Source organism: Vespa crabro, chromosome 3, assembly GCF_910589235.1.
Source record: "Vespa crabro chromosome 3, iyVesCrab1.2, whole genome shotgun sequence".
NCBI classification, from domain to species: domain Eukaryota; kingdom Metazoa; phylum Arthropoda; class Insecta; order Hymenoptera; family Vespidae; genus Vespa; species Vespa crabro.
The window spans coordinates 14,448,737-14,471,481 of record NC_060957.1 but is presented as its reverse complement, the minus strand read 5'-3'; the positions used below and the strand labels follow the sequence as shown (position 1 = coordinate 14,471,481).

The window sequence follows — 22,745 nt, the reverse complement described above, 5'->3', positions numbered from 1 at the left end:
TAGAGAATTTTTAATTCAAATCAACTTTCGTATTTCTTATGATTCAAAAAGTTAATGAACGATCCAATGAGAGTGAGTTTTGTATAGATAGAGGATTCAAATTGTAATTTTATGTATAGACGTATGTATGTATGCATATACATACATACATATATATATATATATATATTTTTACTTACGTACACACAACACACACACATCGTAAAAAGTTTTAATGCCTGATTTTTTGATTCTTTGATTCTTTGATTTTTTTTGTTAAATACACGTAGATATCAATATTTAAACGTATACGTACGATTCGCGTGAAAATTATTTTCAACGCGTAAAACGGTATTTCTTCCTTTATTTGTTTTTCTATTTAACAAAAATACATGTATAAATAATAACAAATTTTTTACAGGTATTTTACTGATATCTCAAGTTCATGAGGAAAGTATATTAGAATATTCAGAGATCAAAATTGAATGGAAGAAATATTGAAGATTAGACGATTGTTTAAAAATTTGTAACAAATTATGAACACGTCTACGTTATCATCAAATACTTTAGGACATTCGACGGGACAAAGAACATCAGAATCACAAGATTCAGAATTAACATCTAGTGCATCTCATACGTGCAAAATCTTAAATCAAATAAAATCTGAACTGCAAGAACAGAAGCAACAGAAACGACTTTTGAAAGAATTGCATCTCAAAAGAGTGCAATCATTGCGTAAAGAATTAGAATACCTTAAGTCAACCGAGTGGAAATACCAACCTATAGATAGGTATGTATTTGTTTGATTTATCAGTTAATTATTTCCTACTAATAATAAAGAAAGGACGAAGAAACGTTGCATTATAAAAAATGTAATATTCACAGATATTTGGATCAGAGCTATAGAAACTAAAAATGTTATCTTTCATGTATAATATTATTAATAATGTTTTTGGATATAAATATTTCTCGCAACCAGAAGAAGATGACATAAATGTTGTTATAGCTCGCCTTGAAAGCCTTCAGAAAGAAGATGCATTGACATCAAAGAATGAAGAAACCTGTGAAGAAACCTATGACGAAGAAGGAAGTTATTATAAAACAGGAAATGTTACGTTCGTCAATGATGAATATATTCTTATAGACAATTGTTATATGTGCGAAACAACCAATGTATTAACTAGTAAACCTAAAGTTGGAGATATGGTTTACTACTTTGCATACAAAAAAAATGAAAATAATGATCAAAAAATATATAAGATTATATCTATAATAGAAGAGTCTTGGGATGATACAGTTATTGTACCACAAACAAATATTGTTAAAGTAGACATATTAACAAAAACTATTATTGGAAAAGTAATTAGTCGGAAGGGCAGAAAAGTATTCATTGATCCTAATGACATTTGTATTGATCTAGATAAGATAAATTCTGAATTTATACCTATAGTTGGAGATTGGTTGCAGTTGGAATGTTTGGTAGAATTTGACGAGAAAAAAACAGATTTAACTGGAAAAATTATAGAGATTAATAAAATACGACCTTTAAGGTCTAAATTGGATATTAATGTTATAACTGTTTATGATCCTATAAAGGAGTATGGAACAATTGGAAAAACTACTGTATTTAATAAAGCTGTTTGTGAATCTGGTTACATACCTTATGTAGGTGATAAAGTAGCTAGTGATACTATAGAAAGTGATCAAGGCATCTACTCATGGAGATCTTTGACTGTAGTCCCATTATTGCAGGCAAGATAAATATTCAGCATTGTACGATAGTTCCTAATTTATTATTTAAATGTACAATTTATGATAATTTATTTTTAGGTGCCGGATAAAACCAAGCAACTTCCAATTCTAGAGTCTTCTCAGTCTTTTCAAATACCGCAACTTGATTTGGATACATTGATTAAAGATAAATGTGGCATAATTATTAGCAATGATTTAAAAATCAATGTAAATATACAAGAAGAGAAAGATATATTTGTTTTAATACAGAACACGAGCTCTACTAGTCATATGTTATGTAAAGGGTGCTTTATGTCAAAGAAAGCACAATCACAATTATCTTTAGTATGGCCTGAAGTTAAGCAAACTACCATTTTAAATCCTTCTGCAACAATTTCCTATCAATTCAAGTGCAATGCAAAATTTGTAGGAATTTCTGAAGAATTATTTATCTTTATTTTTAAAGGATTCCAAATAGGAAGAATTTTTCAAATAAATGTTGAATCAAAAAATATCTTAGATACTCAAAAAAGATGTACTTATAAGAGAGATAACTATGTTCCATTTATAGATAAAGAAGAAGAATCGATGTATGTTCCAGGGATACGACCCTGTAAACCACCTGCATTTATAAAAATGCGTAATGGTGTATTTAAAGTACCAAAGCGCTTTTGGGATGCCGTATTAAATAATTTAAATAAATCACAAATTGAATGTGAAATTGCAATTGGAAATGCAATACCTTGTTTATTGCAAAGACTATGCTTTGAAACATATAGAGATCGGTTTCATGCTTTATTATATTTGGAAGAAATTGATCAAACTTTTGCTATGCAACAATATGACATGGAAAATGCTGTGATGAAACATTGTGGGGAATATCTTAGTTTAAAAGTACTTGGTCTAGCAGAAAAACGACCTTCTCTCCTTATTGGTGACAAAGCTATAATATCCTTCAAATGGGATAAACATCAAGGTATATATATATATATATATTTTTTTTTTATTTTTTGCTTTTATTAAGAGTTCTTTATTCTGTTGTTATTGTTTCAATTGATTTGAAATGATATATTCAAATGAAAAATTATATTTATTTCTGAAATCATTATCAGGTAAACTGAAATACGAAGGATATATTCACAAAGTGACAAGTACAGAGATTTTCTTAAAATTTAATAAAAAATTCCAACAGGAATATAATAATGAAAATTGTCAAGTATCATTTAAAAGTTCTACTACTGTTATGCAACGTTGTCACAATGCTGTTAATTTAGCAGTATTACATTTAGGACCTGAATTTCTTTTTCCTACTCGTGTTATTACAAAAGATCCACAAGTAATTTTAGATGAAGTTGATAGCGAAGAGAGAGCACCTAGTGAAAAGGGAAAATATAAACGAAATGGATCAATTTCATCTGTATCTTCAAGTACAACTAGCGATAGTTCTGATAGTACAACGAAATCATTGCCAAGAGTATCAGTTGCAGAAAGACTTTTTAAAGTCAAACCTATAGAACAACCTAAGAATATAACAGGATATACTAATTTGGTCACGGTTGATCATGATACTGATAACACTAAGAGTATTGGTGAATTTAATAAAGATAAGGATAAGGATAAGGATAAAGATAAAGATAAAGATACAGAAAAAGATAAAGATATAGAAAATGATAAAGATAAAGATAAAGATACAGAAAAAGATAAAGATACTTCTGTTTTTTCTGATATAGGATGTAAAAAGGAAGAAGATCCAGATTCTTCCAATACCTCTGATATTGATGCAGCATTAAATAAATGTATTTCACAAATAAAAAAACGAAAGTTAATTTGGTTTAATAAGAATTTAAATTATTACCAAAAAGAGGCTGTAAAAAATATCTTAAAAGGATTAGCTCGGCCTTTGCCATATGTGATATTTGGCCCACCTGGTACAGGAAAGACTGTTACTTTATGTGAAACAATTTTACAATTATTAACAATTCTACCCGAAAGTAGACTTTTAATTGCTACACCATCAAACAGTTCGGCAAATTTAATATTGGAACGACTATTGGATAGTAAAATATTGAAACCTGGTGACGTGGTAAGTATTCTTTATTTATTCTATTTGTTTTTGACTATACCATAGAAGATAATTTTTAGGTACGACTTATAGCGCATCATTGTCTAGACGATGGTACTATACCAAAAAAATTACTGCCTTACTGTGCAACTGCGGACATAGCTAAAGAAGGAACACGTCATAGATTTGAATCATCTGTTCAAGGGCCTAAGATTAATTGTACTATGAGTACAATTGGACGTCATAGAATTACAATTGGCACTTGTATTGCATTGGGAGTATTATACAATATGGGCTTTTCTCGCAGTCATTTCTCTCATGTACTAATAGATGAAGCAGGCCAAGCAACAGAGCCAGAGATTATGGTACCATTAAGTTTCATTCATGCTAGTCATGGACAAGTAGTTCTTGCAGGTGATCCACTACAACTTGGTCCAGTTATACAAAGTAAATTGGCAAAACAGTTTGGTTTGGAGGAATCATTTCTCTCAAGACTACTTTATCAATTTCCTTATCAAAGAGATCCTGAAGGATTTGAAACCTGTTATGATCCTAGACTTGTAACAAAACTTATTATAAATTATCGAAGTTTACCAGAAATACTAGAACTGCCCAATTCATTATTTTACAACTCCGAATTACAAGCAAAAGTACATATATTAATATCTCAAATAAAAAAGTATTGGTTGTATTTTAAATAATACATTAATTTTTAGATTTCATCTAAAAATAGTGACGAAGCGCAGCTTTTACGAACACTAGCTGAAGAATTGCCTGAAAGGAAAGGATTACCACCAGCTATACTTTTTCATGGAATAAAAGGAAAAAATTTAAGAGATTCCGATAGTCCAAGTTGGTATAATCCTGAAGAAGCAACACAAGTATACATTTACCTTTTAAGATTATACAACTGTGGAATTTCTCCAGAAGATATCGGTATCATAACACCTTATCAAAAACAGGTAAAAATTATAAATATATACATGATTAATTGTACTAAACATATATATATATATACATATAATTGATTATATACCTTATATCTCTCTCTTTATTATAAAGGTTTTGCAAATTCGACAATTACTTTGGGAATTAAATATTGTATGTCCAAAAATCAGCAGTGTTGAAGGATTCCAAGGACAAGAACGAAAAATAATAATCCTTTCAACAGTGCGATCCTCTACAAATTTTATCGCTGAGGATATTAAGCATGCTCTGGGATTTATTGCTTCACCAAAAAGATTAAATGTTGCTATCACTCGTGCACGTGCTTTACTCATTATTCTTGGAAATGCTGAATTATTAGCTGAAGATCCATATTGGAGAAGTGTTCTCATCTATTGTCTTGACCGAAATAGTTATATTGGATGTAATTTCGTACCGTTTCATCTTAATAATTCTTTTATAGAAAAAGATAGTACATTGGATGAAACTTAACATATCATATATATGTATGTACCACTGGTAATGTAAAATATGTGAAAGACATTTTTATTTTTGTATCACTCTTTTCTTTATTAATTAGGTGCTTCAACGCACTGATAATAGTCAGAAAAAATAAAAAACCACATAATGAATAAGATAAATATATTACATTTTTCTATCTAAATGTTATCAGTAATAAGTAAATGTAGTCTTTTTTTATTTTAGAAAAGATTTATTATTCTAAAAGATTTATATCGATTTTTCGAAAATGGATAAAACATTTTTTTTCTTTTTTTATATAGCAAATTTGATAGATTTTTATACAATGATGTATGAAGTTATGCATCAAGCAGTAATACAGCGTATTCTCTAATAAGTTTATATGCTCGAGATAAGTTATAATGCTGTGAATCATCTTCATATTCTTATATTTTGTCATACAGTTTTGTATAAAATGTTTAGACGTCACACATCCATATTCCAAGAACGATGATACTGTAAAAAAATATATCTTTACTAAGTATAATCTTTAAAAACAAAAGTATATTATTATGGATTCTAAATTCTTAGAGTAAAGCACAGATAAAGTTATATTTTATTTATAAAAAATATATTAATGTGTTACAAAATTAAAAAAATTCTATATTGTTAAATAATTTTGGAAGTTTATAAAAAATGTTATTTTTTATTTTATGCTAAATTACTTTATATTGCTATGATGAAAATAAATCATACAAAACATATCATAACTCTTATTACGAATGTTAATATATAAAATATCTGGTAACTTAAATAATCTTTGCAAATAAACAGTGATGCATCTTAAATGAGGCTGACAATGAGAACGCAAAAAAAACAATTACATGTTTCTTTACATTGTGTGTATGTGTATTATATATATATATGCATACATATATATATATATATATATATATATATGTATGCACAGGCGCACATGAAATTGTTTTCACCATCAGTAACGTGACTATCCTGTCATGCTTTGATGTAAAAATCTTGCTTGTTGATATTAAGTAGCATCAAACTCTTTATAATAAAATTATTGACTTCCAACTACCTTTATTTCCACTATTATTGCGATTTGACAGATTCAAAACAAAGAACAAGACACTCTAAGTGGATTTTGTTACAAGCGATACTGACCTCTATTAGTTCCACATTATACTTACTGGATCCTGATTCTTCGCTTTTACTTTCCGTTCGATTAGATTTTCTAAAGCTTCACTCCGTACACTTAAGGTTTCAATTTTTTCAACCAGTTGTTGGTATGGAGATGCTGGCTGTCCACCCATTACAACGTGTCCTAATTTACTGTCTATTTTTGCATCTAATCGAGCATTACGAATTAAATTAACTATCCAACATTCTGCTACATCTGCCTTCATATTCAATTTTTCCGCAAGCATTCTGATAAACGTAAGGATTATTCCAATTATTAAGTATCCTTTTTCAAATATATAATAATAGTAATAAATTTTGAAAATATACCCAATACTAATACATTGATGAATTCTGCAGAAAGTTTCAAAGATCATTAATCTAGCATTTTCTACAAATTCATTCAACAATGCAATGAGGAAGAAATCATTGAATACAACGGTTTGACATTGTCGCAATTTCTGTCTTGCTCCGTCAAAATCAAAATTAACATATAAGTGTTCCAAAAATTCAGTAATAGGATCCCGGTATGTATAAGATTCCTAAATTGTAACAGAACATAATATAAATATGCTACAAGGGAAGAAAATTTTTACAGGAGTTTAAACTGACCTGTTGTATCACTTTTACAAGATCTTTCAATATAGAACGCCGAGAACGATTGACAATCACCGCTGCAGCTAAGTAACGTAATATATGTGGACACATTGTTTGTATAGCATTTAGATAACTGAAAAAATATAATAAATATAATATATGATAAAGTAATAATTAAGAAAGGAATATAATTAATTGGTGATACATACTGAGGTCGATAAAGAAACATTTCAATAATCAAATCTCTTCCCTTAACATGATTAAAGAAAACAAACAAGCTCCAATGAATGAGCCATGTACGTAATTGTAAAACTTGTACAGAATTTCCAATAATATTACTATCAATATATTCTCTTAGTTTGTTTACATCTTCAAGCGCAGTTTCCCAGTTTTGTACAAGAATCTCTGAAGCTAACTTGCCCCATAATACATTTAAATAATTCTAATTAAAAATAAAGTGTTAGAATTGTTAACATAATATCAAAGATTGTATAATTTATAACATGGATACATAAATACCTTGTCAGTTGGTGGCATTATGAGCATGTAAAAATAGAGATATGAAGTGGAAACAGAATAATTACCACATTCATAACGATAATGTGCGAGTTTTACAAAATTGTCCATCATTTCTACCCTAAACTATAAGATACAATTTAAATCGATCAATTGCAATAAAAAGTATATCTCAAAAAATTAAAAATGATTATATAAATTATATAACTTACATCAGATTCTTGTGTAAGATAATTACTCAAAGCCTTCGAATCTCTCATGTTTTCCATTTTCTTCATTACTTCTTCATTATTCATTAGAGCTACAACAACGGAAACATTGTTTTGCAATATACTAAGTTCTTGTAAAACACCTGCACGTCTTGCTTTTAATTCCTGTAATAATAAGTATTTCAAATCTTTATTATAACATTATATTACGATAAGAAATAGGATAAAAATTCTTAATGAAATTATATTTATCGTTACGTACCTCTGGAACTTCCAAATTAGGATACAATTGTTTTCGAATATCAATTGTATAATCTATCATATTAGTTTTACTAAGAATATCCAATTTTGCTTGAAGTAATTCATCTTCGTCATAAATCTATATATAATAATAGAACGTGATATAATTTGGTAAGAAGAGATGTGACAAAATATTAAGTATATTACTTACCTGTTTAGCAGATAAAAATTCAAGAAGTGGAAAAACCAAATGACGATCCAAATATTGTCCTATCCGAGACGTTAAATCGTATTGTGCCATCGTAATTTCTAACAAATATTACAATAGTTGATTCTAACCACACTGTAAAAAAGGAATGTTTCACGCAACGTGTTCACTCCACAACGTAAAACACTCGATAAAGTTACTAGTATAAATAATCGATAGATGATAACATTGACAATTAGAATCATTGGCCAACTTCATTCGACTAAATAATAAACGATTCAAATTCACAACTTGCATACTATTATAGTTCGTTTTCATAAAGTTATAATAATACATATTCTTACATATTAATAATATATATATATATATATATATATATATATATATATTTTTTTTTTTCTATTTACAAAAATGAATAAAACTTTTGTATAAAATAGATATTCATTGATTTAATACAAGCTCGTATATATACGCATCTTATAATTTAAAAAGTAGAAACGTATTTAAATTGAAAACTTACCCATACACTGGTACTGGTAGAACTTTCTAAAGTTTCTAAATGTCACACGATAGGATAGGGTACTCTGCCTTTGTAATATTTAAGAGCCTGATCGAACTACATACTATTAAACATTTTCATCAGTAATTTAGTCGCTCCGGCGATCCGATGAACGTATAGTAGGTTAGCAATGCCAACGTTCTATGAACAATATTTGATATATTTTTAAATTTCAAGTGGCTTTGTGAATTTAAAAATTTAATAAGATGCCACCTAAAAAAGCACCTGCCCCGAGTAAAAAGGCGGAACAAAAGAAGAAGGAAAAAGTAATTGAAGTATGTAAAAGTATCGTATCTTTGTTAAAAATCGTTCCTCGTATCGATGCACACGTGTAAATAACACGAGTAATAATTTGTTATAATAATGTTCTATGCATATTACTATCACATATTACTAACACATATGTCTTTTTATATTTTATTCGTAGGATAAAACATTTGGTATAAAAAATAAAAAAGGTGCAAAGCAGCAAAAATTTATACAACAAGTAGAAAAACAAGTAAAATCTGGTGGTGTTAATCCACGTAAGATAGAAGATCCTAATGCTAAAAAACTTGAAAAGGAAAAAAAATTGAGAGAACAGAAAGAATTGGCACTTATTTTCAAACCAGTTCAAGCACAAAAGATAGACAAAAGTAATTTCTGATAAAATTTATTTGTTCTTTTTTTTTTTTTTTTTTTTTTTTTTTTTTTTTTTTTTTTTTTTTTTTTTTTTTTTTCATTATAATTATAATCAATTATGATAATGAATTTATTATTTCTAAGAATTTTTTGGAGATGTTTTAATATAATTGGAATGTACAGGTACGGATCCGAAATCTGTTATATGTGCATTTTTTAAACAAGGACAATGCGGAAAAGGAGATAAGTGTAAATTTTCTCATGACTTAAGTATAGAACGCAAAGCAGAGAAACGATCTCTATATTGTGATATGAGGGACGATGATAAAGAAGCAGACACCATGGATAAATGGGACGAAGACAAATTAAAAGAGGTTGTAGAGAAGAAACATGGGGGAAGTGGTCAACGACCTACTACAGATATTGTATGCTCTTTATTATTATTTAATTAATATTAATATAATGTAATATAATATTATATTAAATACGTTTAAATTGTAGATCTGTAAACATTTCTTAGGAGCAGTAGAAAAATCAAAGTATGGATGGTTTTGGGAATGTCCAGTTGGTCAAAAGTGTATATACAGACACGCGTTGCCACCTGGTTTTGTTCTTAAGAAAGATAAAAAGAAAGAGGATAAGAAAGATGAAATTTCATTGGAGGATCTAATCGAGAGGGAAAGAGCAAATTTAGGACCTAATCAGGTATGTTTATATTCTTATAAAATTTGTTCAATTTATTAAACTATTGTAAATTTAATTAAACCTAATAATATTCCTCGAAATGAAATATTTTCTCAATTTTCGTACATTGCAGACAAAAATAACTTTAGAAACCTTTTTGGCTTGGAAAAAGAGAAAATTACAAGAAAAGAAAGAACAAGCTATCAAGGATGAAGAAAAACGAAGAAATGATTATAAAGCAGGTCGTCAAGTGGGTATATCCGGTCGTGAAATGTTCTACTTCAATCCAGAACTTGCTGCTGGAGATGGTACTTATATTAGCATTATATACTTTAAGTTGACCACAATTATAATTAATTTCATATATTTGCATTATATAAATTTGTTTGGATCAGGTATTGATGATGGTGATGAAGCAATATCTAGTTATGTGCGTGAGGAAGATGAAGAAGAAGATAAGATTGAATATAGGGAACTTGATATGGAACGACTTGCCTTTGAAGCTAGTGAGACTGATACTACGGGTATAACAGTTGCATCTACAGATCGTTTGAAAGCTAATGGTACTGCTGAAGACAATAAAGATAGTACTGGTAATATACTTTATAAATTAACAATTTATAAAAATGATAATGGCCCTTTAATAATCTGCCATTTTCCTTTCAAACAGTGACTGTAGGAGAAGGTGCAACTGCCTTAGCAATAAATGAAAATCTATTTATGGAAGAAGATTTAGAAGATTTAGAAGAAGAATTAGGGGACCTGGACTTAGAGGAGTGATCCAGATGTCCCATTCTTATTTCTCCTCTCAATATATTAATGATATTTGCCTATGATCATATATCTGTATTGTCCAGAGATTCATTAGTCATAAGTATAATGCAGTGTTTCATTATTTACTTCAACCTATAAATAAGAAACCTAACATTAGACACTGAGGGCTGGTCTCGCGCAAATAACTAAAAAGAAAAAAGAAAAAATGAATATCTTGTTAAAATAATAGTTTTAGCAATTTTTATTCTACGCATGCATTGGAATATTTAAATTTTAACTCTGTCCTATCGAAGTCAACGGTAGAAATTGTTGGACGTAAAAAATGAACCTTTTTGACCGTAGGGCCGATTTAGGGCTTCTACAGGTTGGATTTTTTTCCGTAAAAATTGATGAATTGATGAATCACCCGTTATAAAAGTGAAAGTAATCCGACCAACGAGATATTCAAGCCTGCAACTATACGACAAGAAATAGTCAATATCACTTTTGCGCCTGAAAATTATTTTGCTCGCATATCGCACCTTTTTTTAATTAACAGATTTTATTATTTTTTTTCTTTTTTTTTTTTTTGTTCAAATCAAATTATAAGGTAACACTTTGATATAATTATTAATAATTAATCTAAACTCTAGAAATATATAGATCGATGTGATTTCATCTTATTAATTTTTTACAGTTGGTAAAAATGGTTTGACGTGAAGTTGCTTATCGCGATATCTCGAATTGAATAGTGCTTTGGTAGACACCACGCATTAAAGAGCGTCTTATACCTGCGACGCGTTGCAAATAATCTCGAGTAAAAAGTTTAGTGCAAAATGTGTATTATTTGGTTTTGATTAATGTTATTATAACGGAATGAAACAAAGAATCTTTGTGAACAATTAGTATTAATAAAAGTATAATGGATAAAATAAGTAACTTTAACAATGATCTTTTTCTGTCAGAGAATGAATATGGTATGTACAATTATTGTTTAATACATTATCACAATTAGATTTCAGATGTGTCTCTTTAAATAAATACATAATAATATCTTTTTGATCCTGAAAGATATTAAATTTGTATATAGAGTTCAATAGCAAGAAGTATTTTTCAATCGTATATCTACTTCAATAATACCTTACTTTCTGTACCATTGAATTATTTTAAATTTTATTTATAACGATCATCTCTTTTACTTCAGATGGAAATGATGGTGACTATAATGACAATGAAGTTACGAGATATCATGATACACAGAGTAATTTCAAATCAAAAACGAAAAAGAAATATCGTACTTCAGCTTCTGAAAGTACGGTTAAGAAAAAGAAACGGAGCAAAAAAGGAACTGACGTAATGTCAAATCTTAATAGGGAAAAAGAAGCTTCTAAATCGAATTCTAACAATTATGAAGGTGACTATTCAAAAAAATGTAATGAAACTGACAATGATCCTGAATTCGAGATAAAACATGGTTCATATTTTGAAGACTTCAATGAAGGTACACAGGTTGATAGAATACAGGACATGACCTCACCTTTCAGTACTGAAGCATCTGTTTCCAATATGTCAAAAGGAATTAAAAGACGTCATATATCGACTGATGATGATACAGATAATGACGATCAAAAAACGTGTAATAATTCATATGATGACGATAGAAATAGAGGATTTATGAAAGACAATATGGGATATAATATTGATAAAAGCCACGAGAAGAATAGACAAAGTCATTTAGGATCTTATTATGATTTTAATAAAAGTCAATTTGAAAGTTCATACGAGATGACAGCAAATTTCAGCGAAGATACATCTGCATTCAATATGCCGAAAAGTGGTAAAATAAAGTACAATGAATCATTTGACGATAATAAGTCATTAAAAGTGAATGATAATAGCGACGAAGAGAATTCTTCCAAGAAAATTTGTTTGGAAAAAATAGGAAATGTAACGTCAAACACAACAGGTAATGCTACTAATGGAAAGGGAAAAGCAGAGCTTATGATGGAAAAAATGGGATATCAGGCTGGTAAAGGTCTTGGAAAACATAATCAAGGTCGATTGGAGCCAGTACAAACTTCAATGCAACGTGGACGCCGAGGTATCGGTCATTCTTATCCTGAACTTGAAGCTGCGAGCCTTAAGTGGGATCCTAAAGAAGAAATAATACAGATTAAAGAAGATATGGAATGGTTACAAAATACACACCATCATGCATTAACTACAAAAGAAATGCACGATTGGATGGTATTGGGTCCAAAAAAAGATACGATACATAATGAAACTAAATTTTGCGAATCAAAAATAGTGAAAGATATCATAAATTCAAAAACAATATTTAATAGGATAGATAAAGTAGAAATGCGTAAAGCAAGAACACGTTCCAATCCATATGAAACAATTAGAGGTGCATTCTTTTTAAATCGTGCTGCTGTCAAAATGGCAAACATGGATAAAGCTTGCGATTTTCTATTTACAAGGCCGGCTAATTTAAAAAGTAACGAGCTATTGTATTTTGCGGACGTATGCGCTGGTCCGGGTGGCTTTAGTGAATACGTTTTATGGAGGAAAAAATGGCACGCTAAAGGATTTGGTTTTACTTTAAAAAATGAGAATGATTTTCAACTAGGTGATTTCTATGCCGGATCGCCAGAAACTTTTCATACCTTTTATGGTCCAAAGGGCAATGGTGATGTATTTGACACAAGTAACCAGGAGGCTTTTAGAGATTTAATAATGAAACATACTCATGGCAAGGGTGTACATTTTATGATGTCAGATGGTGGATTTTCAGTTGAAGGACAAGAAAATATTCAAGAAATTTTATCGAAACAATTATATTTGTGTCAATGCTTAGTAGCCTTAATGATAGTAAGAGATGGCGGTAATTTTGTAACGAAACTATTTGATCTCTTTACGCCTTTCAGTGCAGGATTAGTATATTTGATGTATCGTTGTTTCGACGAAATATGTATTTGTAAGCCAAATACTTCAAGACCGGCAAATTCTGAAAGATATCTGATATGCAAAGGAAAACGTCATGATACACATGATATTATGAAGTATTTATTTCATGGAAATAAATTATTATTGAAGTCAGACAAAGATAAGGATGTCATGGAATTAGTTCCATTAGAAGAATTGGAAATGGAAAAAGAATTTCTCCAATATTTGAGAAGATCCAACAATGAACTTGGAAAGAAACAAATTATAGGTCTTCTCAAAATAGCTGCTTTTTGTGAAGATAATGCACTTTTGGAACCAAGGCAAGCAGATATGCGACGACAATGTTTAGAATATTGGGAACTGCCAGATGAAAGTCGTACATTACCACCTTTTTATAAACCACAAGATAAAATTAAACTTCTCATTAAAGATCGTGATACTCTACTTTCATATCAGCCACAAAAATTAACAAATGAAAATATTAAGCACACTATATTATCTTCGCCATATGATTGGCTATGTACACCTTGTGGTACTGGACAATTTATAGAATCCGATAAAATGGCTACATTTTATATGAGTATGGGAAGAAGAAAAGTATATCGTTATACAAAGAATAGTTGGGATCAAATTAATGATCTTAAAATAGAATTACCTCCTGACACACTTGTATATGCTGAAGTAATAAGTGAAACTACAAAAGAAAGGAAGAGTCAACACAAAATATTTGCACTGCATATTTTAGATGGTTGGATATTGGGCGGAGAAGACATCAGTCAAAAATACTTACCAGACAGGTATGTGTATATATTATCTAATCAAAGCTACGTTAAAGAAAATGTATACAATGTTTATATTTATCAAATATTTATTTGCATATTTAATTACAACAATTCTTTCGGCAAAACTACCAACATATCAATTTATATTTTCTAATCATAATATATTCCAGGCATGAACTTATAAAAAAATTTTGTGAAGCCTTATGGAAACCATCTCCCAATGATTTTGCAAGAGTACGTGCAAAAGAATTATATCCCTTTGATCCTGATATTGATAAAAAACTACAAGTTATTCAGCGTCTTATGAAAAATAATCGTCCAGAATTAACTTGTGATATACCAAGAACATTTCTAGATGATGAGGATACACCATACTTCGTACCAAAAAGTGTTATCTTTTTAAGAAGTACTAGTCGACCTTGGTTTCGATATAAGAGTAGAAGTCAAAATGAAACATACGTTCATAATAGCAAAACTAATGAATCACATTATGATATACGAAGACCACCAGCAGCAGAAGCTAAATTTGAAGAAACATTTTCTAATAGTATTATATGGTTTTGGCCCCACGATGAAACACTTTCTATGGAAGCTGTAGTACAATTTGTTAGAGCAAAATGTTTAGGAACAAATAGATAATAAATGATTATGACACAAACAGCAAGAGTTTAGACATATGATATATATACCAACCTACATATGGTTAAATATATATAATATAAAAGAAAATCTTTCATTATTTATAATAATGATACTCATCATTTCTGCTCATACTTTATTTAAGCAGAAATTTTTAATTAATTTTGTTTTGTTAGGTTAACAGATTTAAGTTATTATTCTAATAAAATCTATGACAAAGCGTGATTACATATACTGAGTTGTATTAACTTGTACGTTTTCGGTACAAGGGATAAAACTTTTATATGAAATAATCAATTTTTCTTTATAAAGCTAAATAAAACACCTTGTTACAATATGCATGCAACTTTATTCTATAATATTTCTTTAGCGGTATTTTGTTTTGCCCAAATATATATTAATCATGTATGATATCATTTAACATTGTCATAATGTTTGTCATTAAAACAGAGATAGAGCAAATTATTTATTATGTACGCGGGTATTGTGTGTGTGTGTGTGTGTGTATGTGTGTGTGTGTGTGTGTGTGTGTGTGTGTGCACGCGTTTATTCACATACATGCACACAATTTATACATAGTTAATGTATACACAAAATATCAATCAATATGTACAGAGTATAGTAAAAAGTATATAAAATTTTATGGATAAATTTGTAAATGGTATAATTTGTTTTTAGTAAGTATTATTAAATATTTATTTGTAGCAACTGCTCCCATTATGATAGAAGATGAAGGATCACATTCCAAATCTACAATCCATTGTTTACTTATCTCGGAACCACTTTCAGGTTTTTCATAAAGAAAAACATGTCTTGTATGTTCTATTATGGCAACATAAGAACCATCTGGAAAATATACCATTGAATGAAAAATAAAGTTTGAAAGATCTAAGTAAATATAAATCTTACCTGGAGAACATACACAAAATTTTTTATTACTTTTACTTGCTTCAACATAACCAAAACCTGGGAATGTTGTAGTATGTTTTATATTCCATACATTGTCTTCTACAATATCCGTAATCCAAAGGCAGCCATCATGATCGTGTCTGAGACATATTGCCTGTCCAAATTTCATTTTATATGTAAATAATACATGATTATTTGTTCCAAGAGTGGCTATATGTGTCGTTTTCTGCGATATAAGATTTATTCTTTGCAGAATGTTATCTTTTCCTTCTATGTCGCATTCTTCCAATTGTTCAGAATTAAATCCTAGATATGGTTGACCTTCGCCACCAGGTGCATCTGGATTTTCAGAGCATAGATGTGCTAATCTACAAATAATATAAAACATGTAAATATATCTATGTAAAATGATACAAAATAAAATAGCAATAATACCTAGAATGAATTTCAGCTGCTAGTGATTCATTTGACAAACATTCACCCCCTGTATCGCCTTTAATTAACTCATTCCACATTAAACCACTTTGAAACTTTACTAAATCCAATTTTAATGTATCCTTCTCATGTTTCCAAGTTGTAAGTTTCTCATCTAATCTGTGTTGACATTCACCTTGTATTAAAACATTATTATTTACAGTAATTAATATTTCAGTTGATTTTACATTAACTTTTGCCTGGCTTTGATAATATTTTTCAGGTATTTTAATCCAAACTGTGAGTGAATCTTCATCTTGAGACCAGCAATATTTAGGAATTTTTATATGTTCTTTATCGCCTATATCCGTTATACTACTTTCTGTGATTGTTTGATTGTTAGATTCAAAAGTAATATTATTTTGACAAATTGAATGTAAATGGTCACCATTTTCTTCTATAAATACATATTCTACGGTACCTCGTACCTTTAATACTTGTTTGTTAGATAAATGAAAAGTTTCTTGATTTTTATCAGATTGTTGCCAAGTATAAAATAATAATATAAGCTTTGTACACTTTTTTCCATTATCATCAGCAATAGATGATAATGTAACAATAACTTGAGATTTAGTTTGTACATATCGAACATCTAAAATAACTCCAGGTTCTGCTTCTTCTAACAGAAATGCTTTAACATGGCCAGATTTATCTTCTTTTAATAAATGGAGCCTGCTATCTCCATTGGAAATTACTACAACGCTGTTGACAGTAAATCCAATCGATGGGTTGTATAATGACTTTGATGATTTAGTATTAGAAGTATATAATTTATGTATTTTCTGAAGAGATCCATTTTTATTCAGTCGCCAAATTATATATTCTTTATCCATAAACCAACATGATGTATCATAAGGGTTTTTAAATAAATGATTGTGAAGTGCAAATAACCTTACCTCCAACCAAGATTCTTGATCGGGACTCAATTCTAACCTAAATACATCTGAAATATATTTAATTCGTGTAATCTTAACGTTAATCAAATTGTTAATAGAAATATAGGTTATATATGTACCATTTTCCAAACTTATTTCAGATTTCACAGGAACAACGTCTGGAGAGAATTGATACTTTTCAAAACGTGGATTTAAAAGAGATCTATCAGGGCGTAATTCTATTATTTTTGTCATTATTCGTAATGTCGTAATTCACGGAGACTATGTAAAGAGATTCGAACTCGCAAATAACTACGATAACGATACATCGGGATATGCCATAGATAAACACCTTAACTGATCTTGACATATAGCGAATCATAGATAAAATGTTTGTAGATAAATAAATTTAAATAAGGGCCATTTGATCGATTTATCAACTGAAACATTACATTTAATCTAAATGAAAGGTTATGCACGTATACGTTCATCTGAAGCATAACTTGAAATATATATATATATATATATATATATATATATATATATATATATATATACACATATATATATATATTACCAAAGAAAAAAGAGAACAACATAACTGCGCTTCCGCAGTTCAGGAAACTTAAAAATATGTCACAAAAACGAAGCAATGTTATAACATGTCAATTTATTACAAACAATATCATTACAATGTTATATACAATCTAATTGAACTATTCTGGTACATTTCGTATTTATTTACATTATGTATAAATACACGCATTCACGTTCACGAATTTTATCAACATTTCATGTTAAAGTTGGAGCTTAAAGTAATTGCATATTCTTATTAAAACTTATATATAAAAATAAATAATGAAGGCATTAAAGGAAATATAAGAGAAATATTAATTTCTATGTTCAAAATATATCAGCTATGCATAGGAAAAAAAATAAAACATGTATTTTTTTGATTCATTAAAGCTTTCATTATACAATTCTATCGCATTCATTATTTTTACGAACTCTATTATGTTTTTCCAAAGTTCATTATTGATTAAAGCAATTGGTAAAATCCAGAAATTTATAATATATGATCATTAGTTGTTTCATTTCATATATATCCATACAGTGAAACATAAATAAATGATACATTATTATAAACATTTTATGGACAATGTTTAATTTTACTTAATACTTAGTTAAAAATAATTTTAGAACGTTTAACCACATATGCGTTTATACAGATCAGACTTTTGTAGATTTTTTCTCTGCTTATTTGAAACTAAGTATCACTATAAAATGTCTATTCAATTTCAATGCATAAATTATATTTTTTGTACAAATCTTCTGGCAGTTTATATCATAAGCTAATAGTTTTGAAAAGAAAATTATTTTTAATAATTTCAATTTTGTATTTCATGTTAATAAAAACTATTTCTTTGTTCAGCCAAAAGCTAAGTAAAAAGGACTAATTATTTACGATATATAGACCATATTTATATAAATCTAATCAACAAAACCGTATGCAAACAGTTCATATAAGTTATACAGTTATTTTTTTTTTTTTCTTTTTTTTTTTTTTTTTTTTCTTTGTATATTGAATTCATTTGCATTTGGAGTTTTATATATGTATATATTTTTATGTGAATTTAATTGTAACTTAATATTCTTTTGATATATCACAGCCTCATAAGATTTATCATCTGTGATAAGAAAGTATAGTGGTAGCCCATAAAAGCCGTTGCCAAATCCATCGAGGTACCCTACATGGACCAAGACTAGCCATCGCCCTGACTAAATGTCGAATCCAATCCCATATACCCCATGGTGCATGTCCACCATTGACGTAAAGGACATACGTAAAGCCATCTTTACATTTTCCATGAATATAATAATAATATGGTAAAAAACTGTGCAATCGAAAATGGCACCTTTGATAAAACAAAATAGCAGGCACATTGCTAGATAGAACATGTAAGAAAACTGCTTTCACTGAAGAACGTTCCGGAGCAGTGACATGTGCCAATAGCTGCTCCAATAATAATGATGCAATACCATTTCTTCTATACGTACGGCGTACTCCTAAACTAAGTATATATCCAACTAAAGAGTCTTTCCCTAAACTCGAACACAGAATTCCACGATCTTCTTCGTTTAATTTGACATACGGCTTTATCTCAGCAACAATAAGTCCTATAATTACTCCACCGTATACCGCAGCTAACGCATAAAATCTCGAAGAGCTTGTTATGTCTTCGTACCATGAATTTGGATAATCTGTAAAGGCAGAACTATCGCATTCTCTTCCAACATATATTAACAGATATTAAAGCGTAAATTGAGATAATATTCGTCTCACCTATGGGAAACCAATCTTGGCAAAGTGCACGGACTTCTTCTAAATCGTCCGGGCACAAAAAACGTAATTGAACTTCGCCCAAAACGCAAAGAGGGACGGTCACAGAAGTCACGGGGGTTGTCGGGCCATCAGCCGAATTTCTTGTTGAATTTTCATTCGTGTACGCGCGCTTATTTCCCGAGTCAACCTCTAGTTCACTTTTTTCGATTTCCGGCAAGATAAGGTACCGGTTAAAGGACACGGCCATTACGCCACAAATTTTCTGGCATCTTACGAATCATTTGTACGGCGATATGAAGTACGTCAGGTCGCATACAAACATCTGTTAATAAACATAACGCGATTCGCAGACATTTTGTTTTCATAGGTTTGTTTATGCCAGAAGAGAACGTAAACTCTCGTGACGTAATGCGAGCAGAATCGAAAGAGCAGGGTCGCCACTTCATCGCATTTGATACTTTTCTTGCCAATTAACTAAAAGTACCATTGTCGAACTTAGAAACTCTTTTTTTTCAATGTGCTATCGTTTTTCGAAAACAACAATTCATGCAGCGAGTAACGAACATGGTATGTTTAAAAGGTTAAATCGTTAGTATTAGAGTGCCAAACGGGAACTTGAATTCGATCAACTATAAGAGAAACAAATAGATAACAGGGTGAGAGGGCGAGAAAGAGAATCGTCAGAAATAGAAAAGTTCTGAGTCAGCTGTTTGCTCTGTGGTTCGTCGCATGACCACTTGAGATTTAATCTATTATGGCGGCAAATAAAAGTGTCATCGTTCTTACACCCGACGGTCGTCGACAGAATGTTCAAGTTACTCCAAATACAACTATTTTACAAGTAAATAGATTAACATTTAATATCGATTTGAAGTTGATTTTTGAATTTGAATTTACATTAGATTTATATGGAAAAAAGAAAAAAGAAAAGAAAAAAAAAAAAATTAACCGGCAAATTTACTTATTTCCATTTATAGGTGTTGGAAGAAGTTTGCCAAAAGCATGGATATAATGCAAACGATTATGATATTAAGTGAGTAACGTTTGAAACTTATTTTAATTTATTTTTGTATTATTTTCACCGTCTCTTTTGTAGGCACTTCAATAAGATATTAGATGTAAATTCCATATTACGTTTTACTGGTTTATCTAATAATGCACGGGTGGAAATGGTACCTTGTAAAAAGCCACGTAACACATCCAAAGTTACAGTGGGTATACTGTTAGAGAATGGTGAACGATTAATGAATGATTTTTTACCAGATGTCACTTTGGCACAAGTTTTAACGACCATATGTCCTAATGAAGATCGCAAAACTGCAGTAATAATATATATGCACCGTGAGGTAATACATCTTACAAGATTTTATATGAATGTTGGAAGCATATTCGAATAGATCTTTTTTTACAGGTACATGGTCAAGCTTTAGAAGAAATGACTTTGAAGTCGTTAGGTCTTACTAGTGGTAAAGCTATGTTACGAATGATACATCGTGATTTGGTACAATTAAAAACACAGGCACATGTATCTACAACTTTAATACCAAAGTCTACGAAACCCATAGATGATGATTGCACCAAGTATAATAAACAACAAAGGATTCCTTCCGTATCTTACGAAGGCAAAGCATTAGATCCTATTAAATTGTTGAAAGAAGAAAGAAATAAAATGAAATCACAAGATTTTAAGCACATAAAAGATATTAGAACAAAAGACGAAGATAAAAGTTCAATTAATAATAGAAATAAGGATAATGCTACGTGTGATCATGAACAATTATCAAATTATAATGATATGAAAGACAAACTCGGTACAAATTTCCATTCAAATGCAGAAGAAGAGATAAATATAGAGTTTGTAAGATCTTACTTTCATAATACTACAAATAATAATCTAGATAGTTGATGAATGTAATTGTTGTGTTATAGTTGGGAGAACGAAATGCATTAGTATTTGATCAAGCTGGAGCACAAGCATTGCCAAAAATTGATTTACCAGATAGTTTCTTCGATTTGACGGTCGAAGATGCAAAGATACTCCTACGAGATGCTAAACGAAGGAGAGAAGAGTTAGAGGAAGCACCACTTTTGACCGAAGCTCAACGTCAACTTGAGCAAAATAAACGTACATTAGAACAACTTAATAAATATCGCAGAACAGTGATTCGTATTCAGTTTCCAGATCAATTGGTTTTCCAAGCTTGTTTTAAACCTATAGAATCTGTGCAAGTTATTAAGGACATTATTAGAAATTATTTATGTGATCCATCTTGTGACTTTACTCTTTGTAAGTTAACGTGTATTAATCACAACATTTTGAAATTAGAAATATGTTAATTAAAGGTAAATCATTTTATTTGATAACTTAACAGATACTGCTCCACCAAAACACATTTTAAATCCAGATGCACGATTAATAGATGAGAATCTTGTACCTTGCGCTATTATATATTATTCTGGAACGTCATCTTTAAAATCATCTGTAAAAGAAAAATTAATAGATCCTAGAATTGCCAATATACAGGCAATTAAATCAAGGTAAAATATGATTTACGTTTGTTTTTATTACTCGAATATATTTTTAGATGATATTATAATTATACAAAGATATCACTAAATAAATGTTTAACATAGTGTGCTTATTATTTTTACAGAATGACTATAATATCTGAAGAAAAAGTTAAAACAAATAAAGAAGAAAATAAAGTAATCAAAGATATCACAGCTGTTCCAGGACCCAGTGGTTGTTAATTGCTCAAAATACAATAAATAATAATTATATTATAAAGTAAATAAAGTAATGTAATAAATAAATTCGTATTTAACAAAGATATGAAAAATAATTTTTATAAATGTGTGATAGGAATTCTTTATTGAGTATTTGTACAGATCTATATGTATGTCGTTTAAAGACGCGCGCGTATGTGTGTGTGTGTGGGTGTCTGGTATGTATGTTTTATGCATTAGTAAAAATTGAAATATACAGATCTGTATAACAATGATGCCATTATTAATA

General features: G+C 29.6%; 7 protein-coding genes and 1 long non-coding RNA gene across 9 annotated transcripts; 4 read left to right on the top strand and 4 right to left on the bottom strand.

Annotated features, from left to right (window-relative positions):
- Window positions 1-629: 629 nt before the first annotated feature.
- Window positions 630-5,266, top strand: LOC124423061 (probable RNA helicase armi). Its single transcript, XM_046960355.1, has 7 exons — window positions 630-769; window positions 865-1,731; window positions 1,810-2,686; window positions 2,823-3,793; window positions 3,853-4,422; window positions 4,489-4,734; window positions 4,835-5,266. The coding sequence occupies exons 2-7, from the start codon at window positions 895-897 to the stop codon at window positions 5,207-5,209; spliced, it is 3,876 nt and encodes a 1,291-aa protein (XP_046816311.1). The 5' UTR covers window positions 630-769; window positions 865-894; the 3' UTR covers window positions 5,210-5,266.
- Window positions 5,267-5,408: 142 nt separating this feature from the next.
- Window positions 5,409-8,346, bottom strand: LOC124423065 (eukaryotic translation initiation factor 3 subunit E). Of its 2 annotated transcripts, none has more exons than XM_046960367.1 (9): window positions 8,147-8,346; window positions 7,958-8,074; window positions 7,699-7,860; window positions 7,490-7,612; window positions 7,180-7,412; window positions 6,986-7,103; window positions 6,704-6,915; window positions 6,359-6,622; window positions 5,409-5,692 (listed from the first exon to the last, which is right to left on the bottom strand). In XM_046960367.1, the coding sequence occupies exons 1-8, from the start codon at window positions 8,234-8,236 to the stop codon at window positions 6,364-6,366; spliced, it is 1,314 nt and encodes a 437-aa protein (XP_046816323.1). In that variant the 5' UTR covers window positions 8,237-8,346; the 3' UTR covers window positions 5,409-5,692; window positions 6,359-6,363. The 2 variants fall into 2 exon arrangements, with proteins under 2 accessions (XP_046816323.1, XP_046816322.1); XM_046960366.1 differs by having other exon boundaries at window positions 6,385-6,622; window positions 8,147-8,344.
- A 364-nt stretch (window positions 8,347-8,710) lies between these two features.
- On the top strand, window positions 8,711-10,887 carry LOC124422674 (zinc finger CCCH domain-containing protein 15 homolog). Its single transcript, XM_046959463.1, has 7 exons — window positions 8,711-8,977; window positions 9,130-9,337; window positions 9,507-9,748; window positions 9,825-10,028; window positions 10,141-10,315; window positions 10,403-10,600; window positions 10,678-10,887. The coding sequence occupies exons 1-7, from the start codon at window positions 8,909-8,911 to the stop codon at window positions 10,785-10,787; spliced, it is 1,206 nt and encodes a 401-aa protein (XP_046815419.1). The 5' UTR covers window positions 8,711-8,908; the 3' UTR covers window positions 10,788-10,887.
- LOC124422675 lies at window positions 10,804-11,467 on the bottom strand. The gene is made up of 2 exons (XR_006941899.1): window positions 11,303-11,467; window positions 10,804-11,237 (listed from the first exon to the last, which is right to left on the bottom strand). It is a non-coding gene; the product is annotated as an uncharacterized LOC124422675 (long non-coding RNA).
- LOC124422672 (cap-specific mRNA (nucleoside-2'-O-)-methyltransferase 1) lies at window positions 11,232-15,462 on the top strand. Its single transcript, XM_046959460.1, has 4 exons — window positions 11,232-11,370; window positions 11,458-11,737; window positions 11,965-14,503; window positions 14,659-15,462. The coding sequence occupies exons 2-4, from the start codon at window positions 11,683-11,685 to the stop codon at window positions 15,125-15,127; spliced, it is 3,063 nt and encodes a 1,020-aa protein (XP_046815416.1). The 5' UTR covers window positions 11,232-11,370; window positions 11,458-11,682; the 3' UTR covers window positions 15,128-15,462.
- Window positions 15,457-17,876, bottom strand: LOC124422673 (nudC domain-containing protein 1). Its single transcript, XM_046959462.1, has 4 exons — window positions 17,526-17,876; window positions 16,472-17,453; window positions 16,037-16,404; window positions 15,457-15,973 (listed from the first exon to the last, which is right to left on the bottom strand). The coding sequence occupies exons 1-4, from the start codon at window positions 17,638-17,640 to the stop codon at window positions 15,768-15,770; spliced, it is 1,671 nt and encodes a 556-aa protein (XP_046815418.1). The 5' UTR covers window positions 17,641-17,876; the 3' UTR covers window positions 15,457-15,767.
- A 162-nt stretch (window positions 17,877-18,038) lies between these two features.
- Window positions 18,039-19,992, bottom strand: LOC124423238 (N-alpha-acetyltransferase 60). The gene is made up of 2 exons (XM_046960779.1): window positions 19,730-19,992; window positions 18,039-19,647 (listed from the first exon to the last, which is right to left on the bottom strand). The coding sequence occupies exons 1-2, from the start codon at window positions 19,974-19,976 to the stop codon at window positions 19,070-19,072; spliced, it is 825 nt and encodes a 274-aa protein (XP_046816735.1). The 5' UTR covers window positions 19,977-19,992; the 3' UTR covers window positions 18,039-19,069.
- A 436-nt stretch (window positions 19,993-20,428) lies between these two features.
- Window positions 20,429-22,558, top strand: LOC124423236 (tether containing UBX domain for GLUT4). The gene is made up of 7 exons (XM_046960778.1): window positions 20,429-20,570; window positions 20,707-20,762; window positions 20,826-21,075; window positions 21,141-21,587; window positions 21,659-22,016; window positions 22,102-22,267; window positions 22,384-22,558. Exons 1-7 carry the CDS (start codon window positions 20,484-20,486, stop codon window positions 22,478-22,480), a joined length of 1,461 nt encoding a protein of 486 aa, XP_046816734.1. The 5' UTR covers window positions 20,429-20,483; the 3' UTR covers window positions 22,481-22,558.
- The last annotated feature ends 187 nt before the right edge of the window (window positions 22,559-22,745 follow it).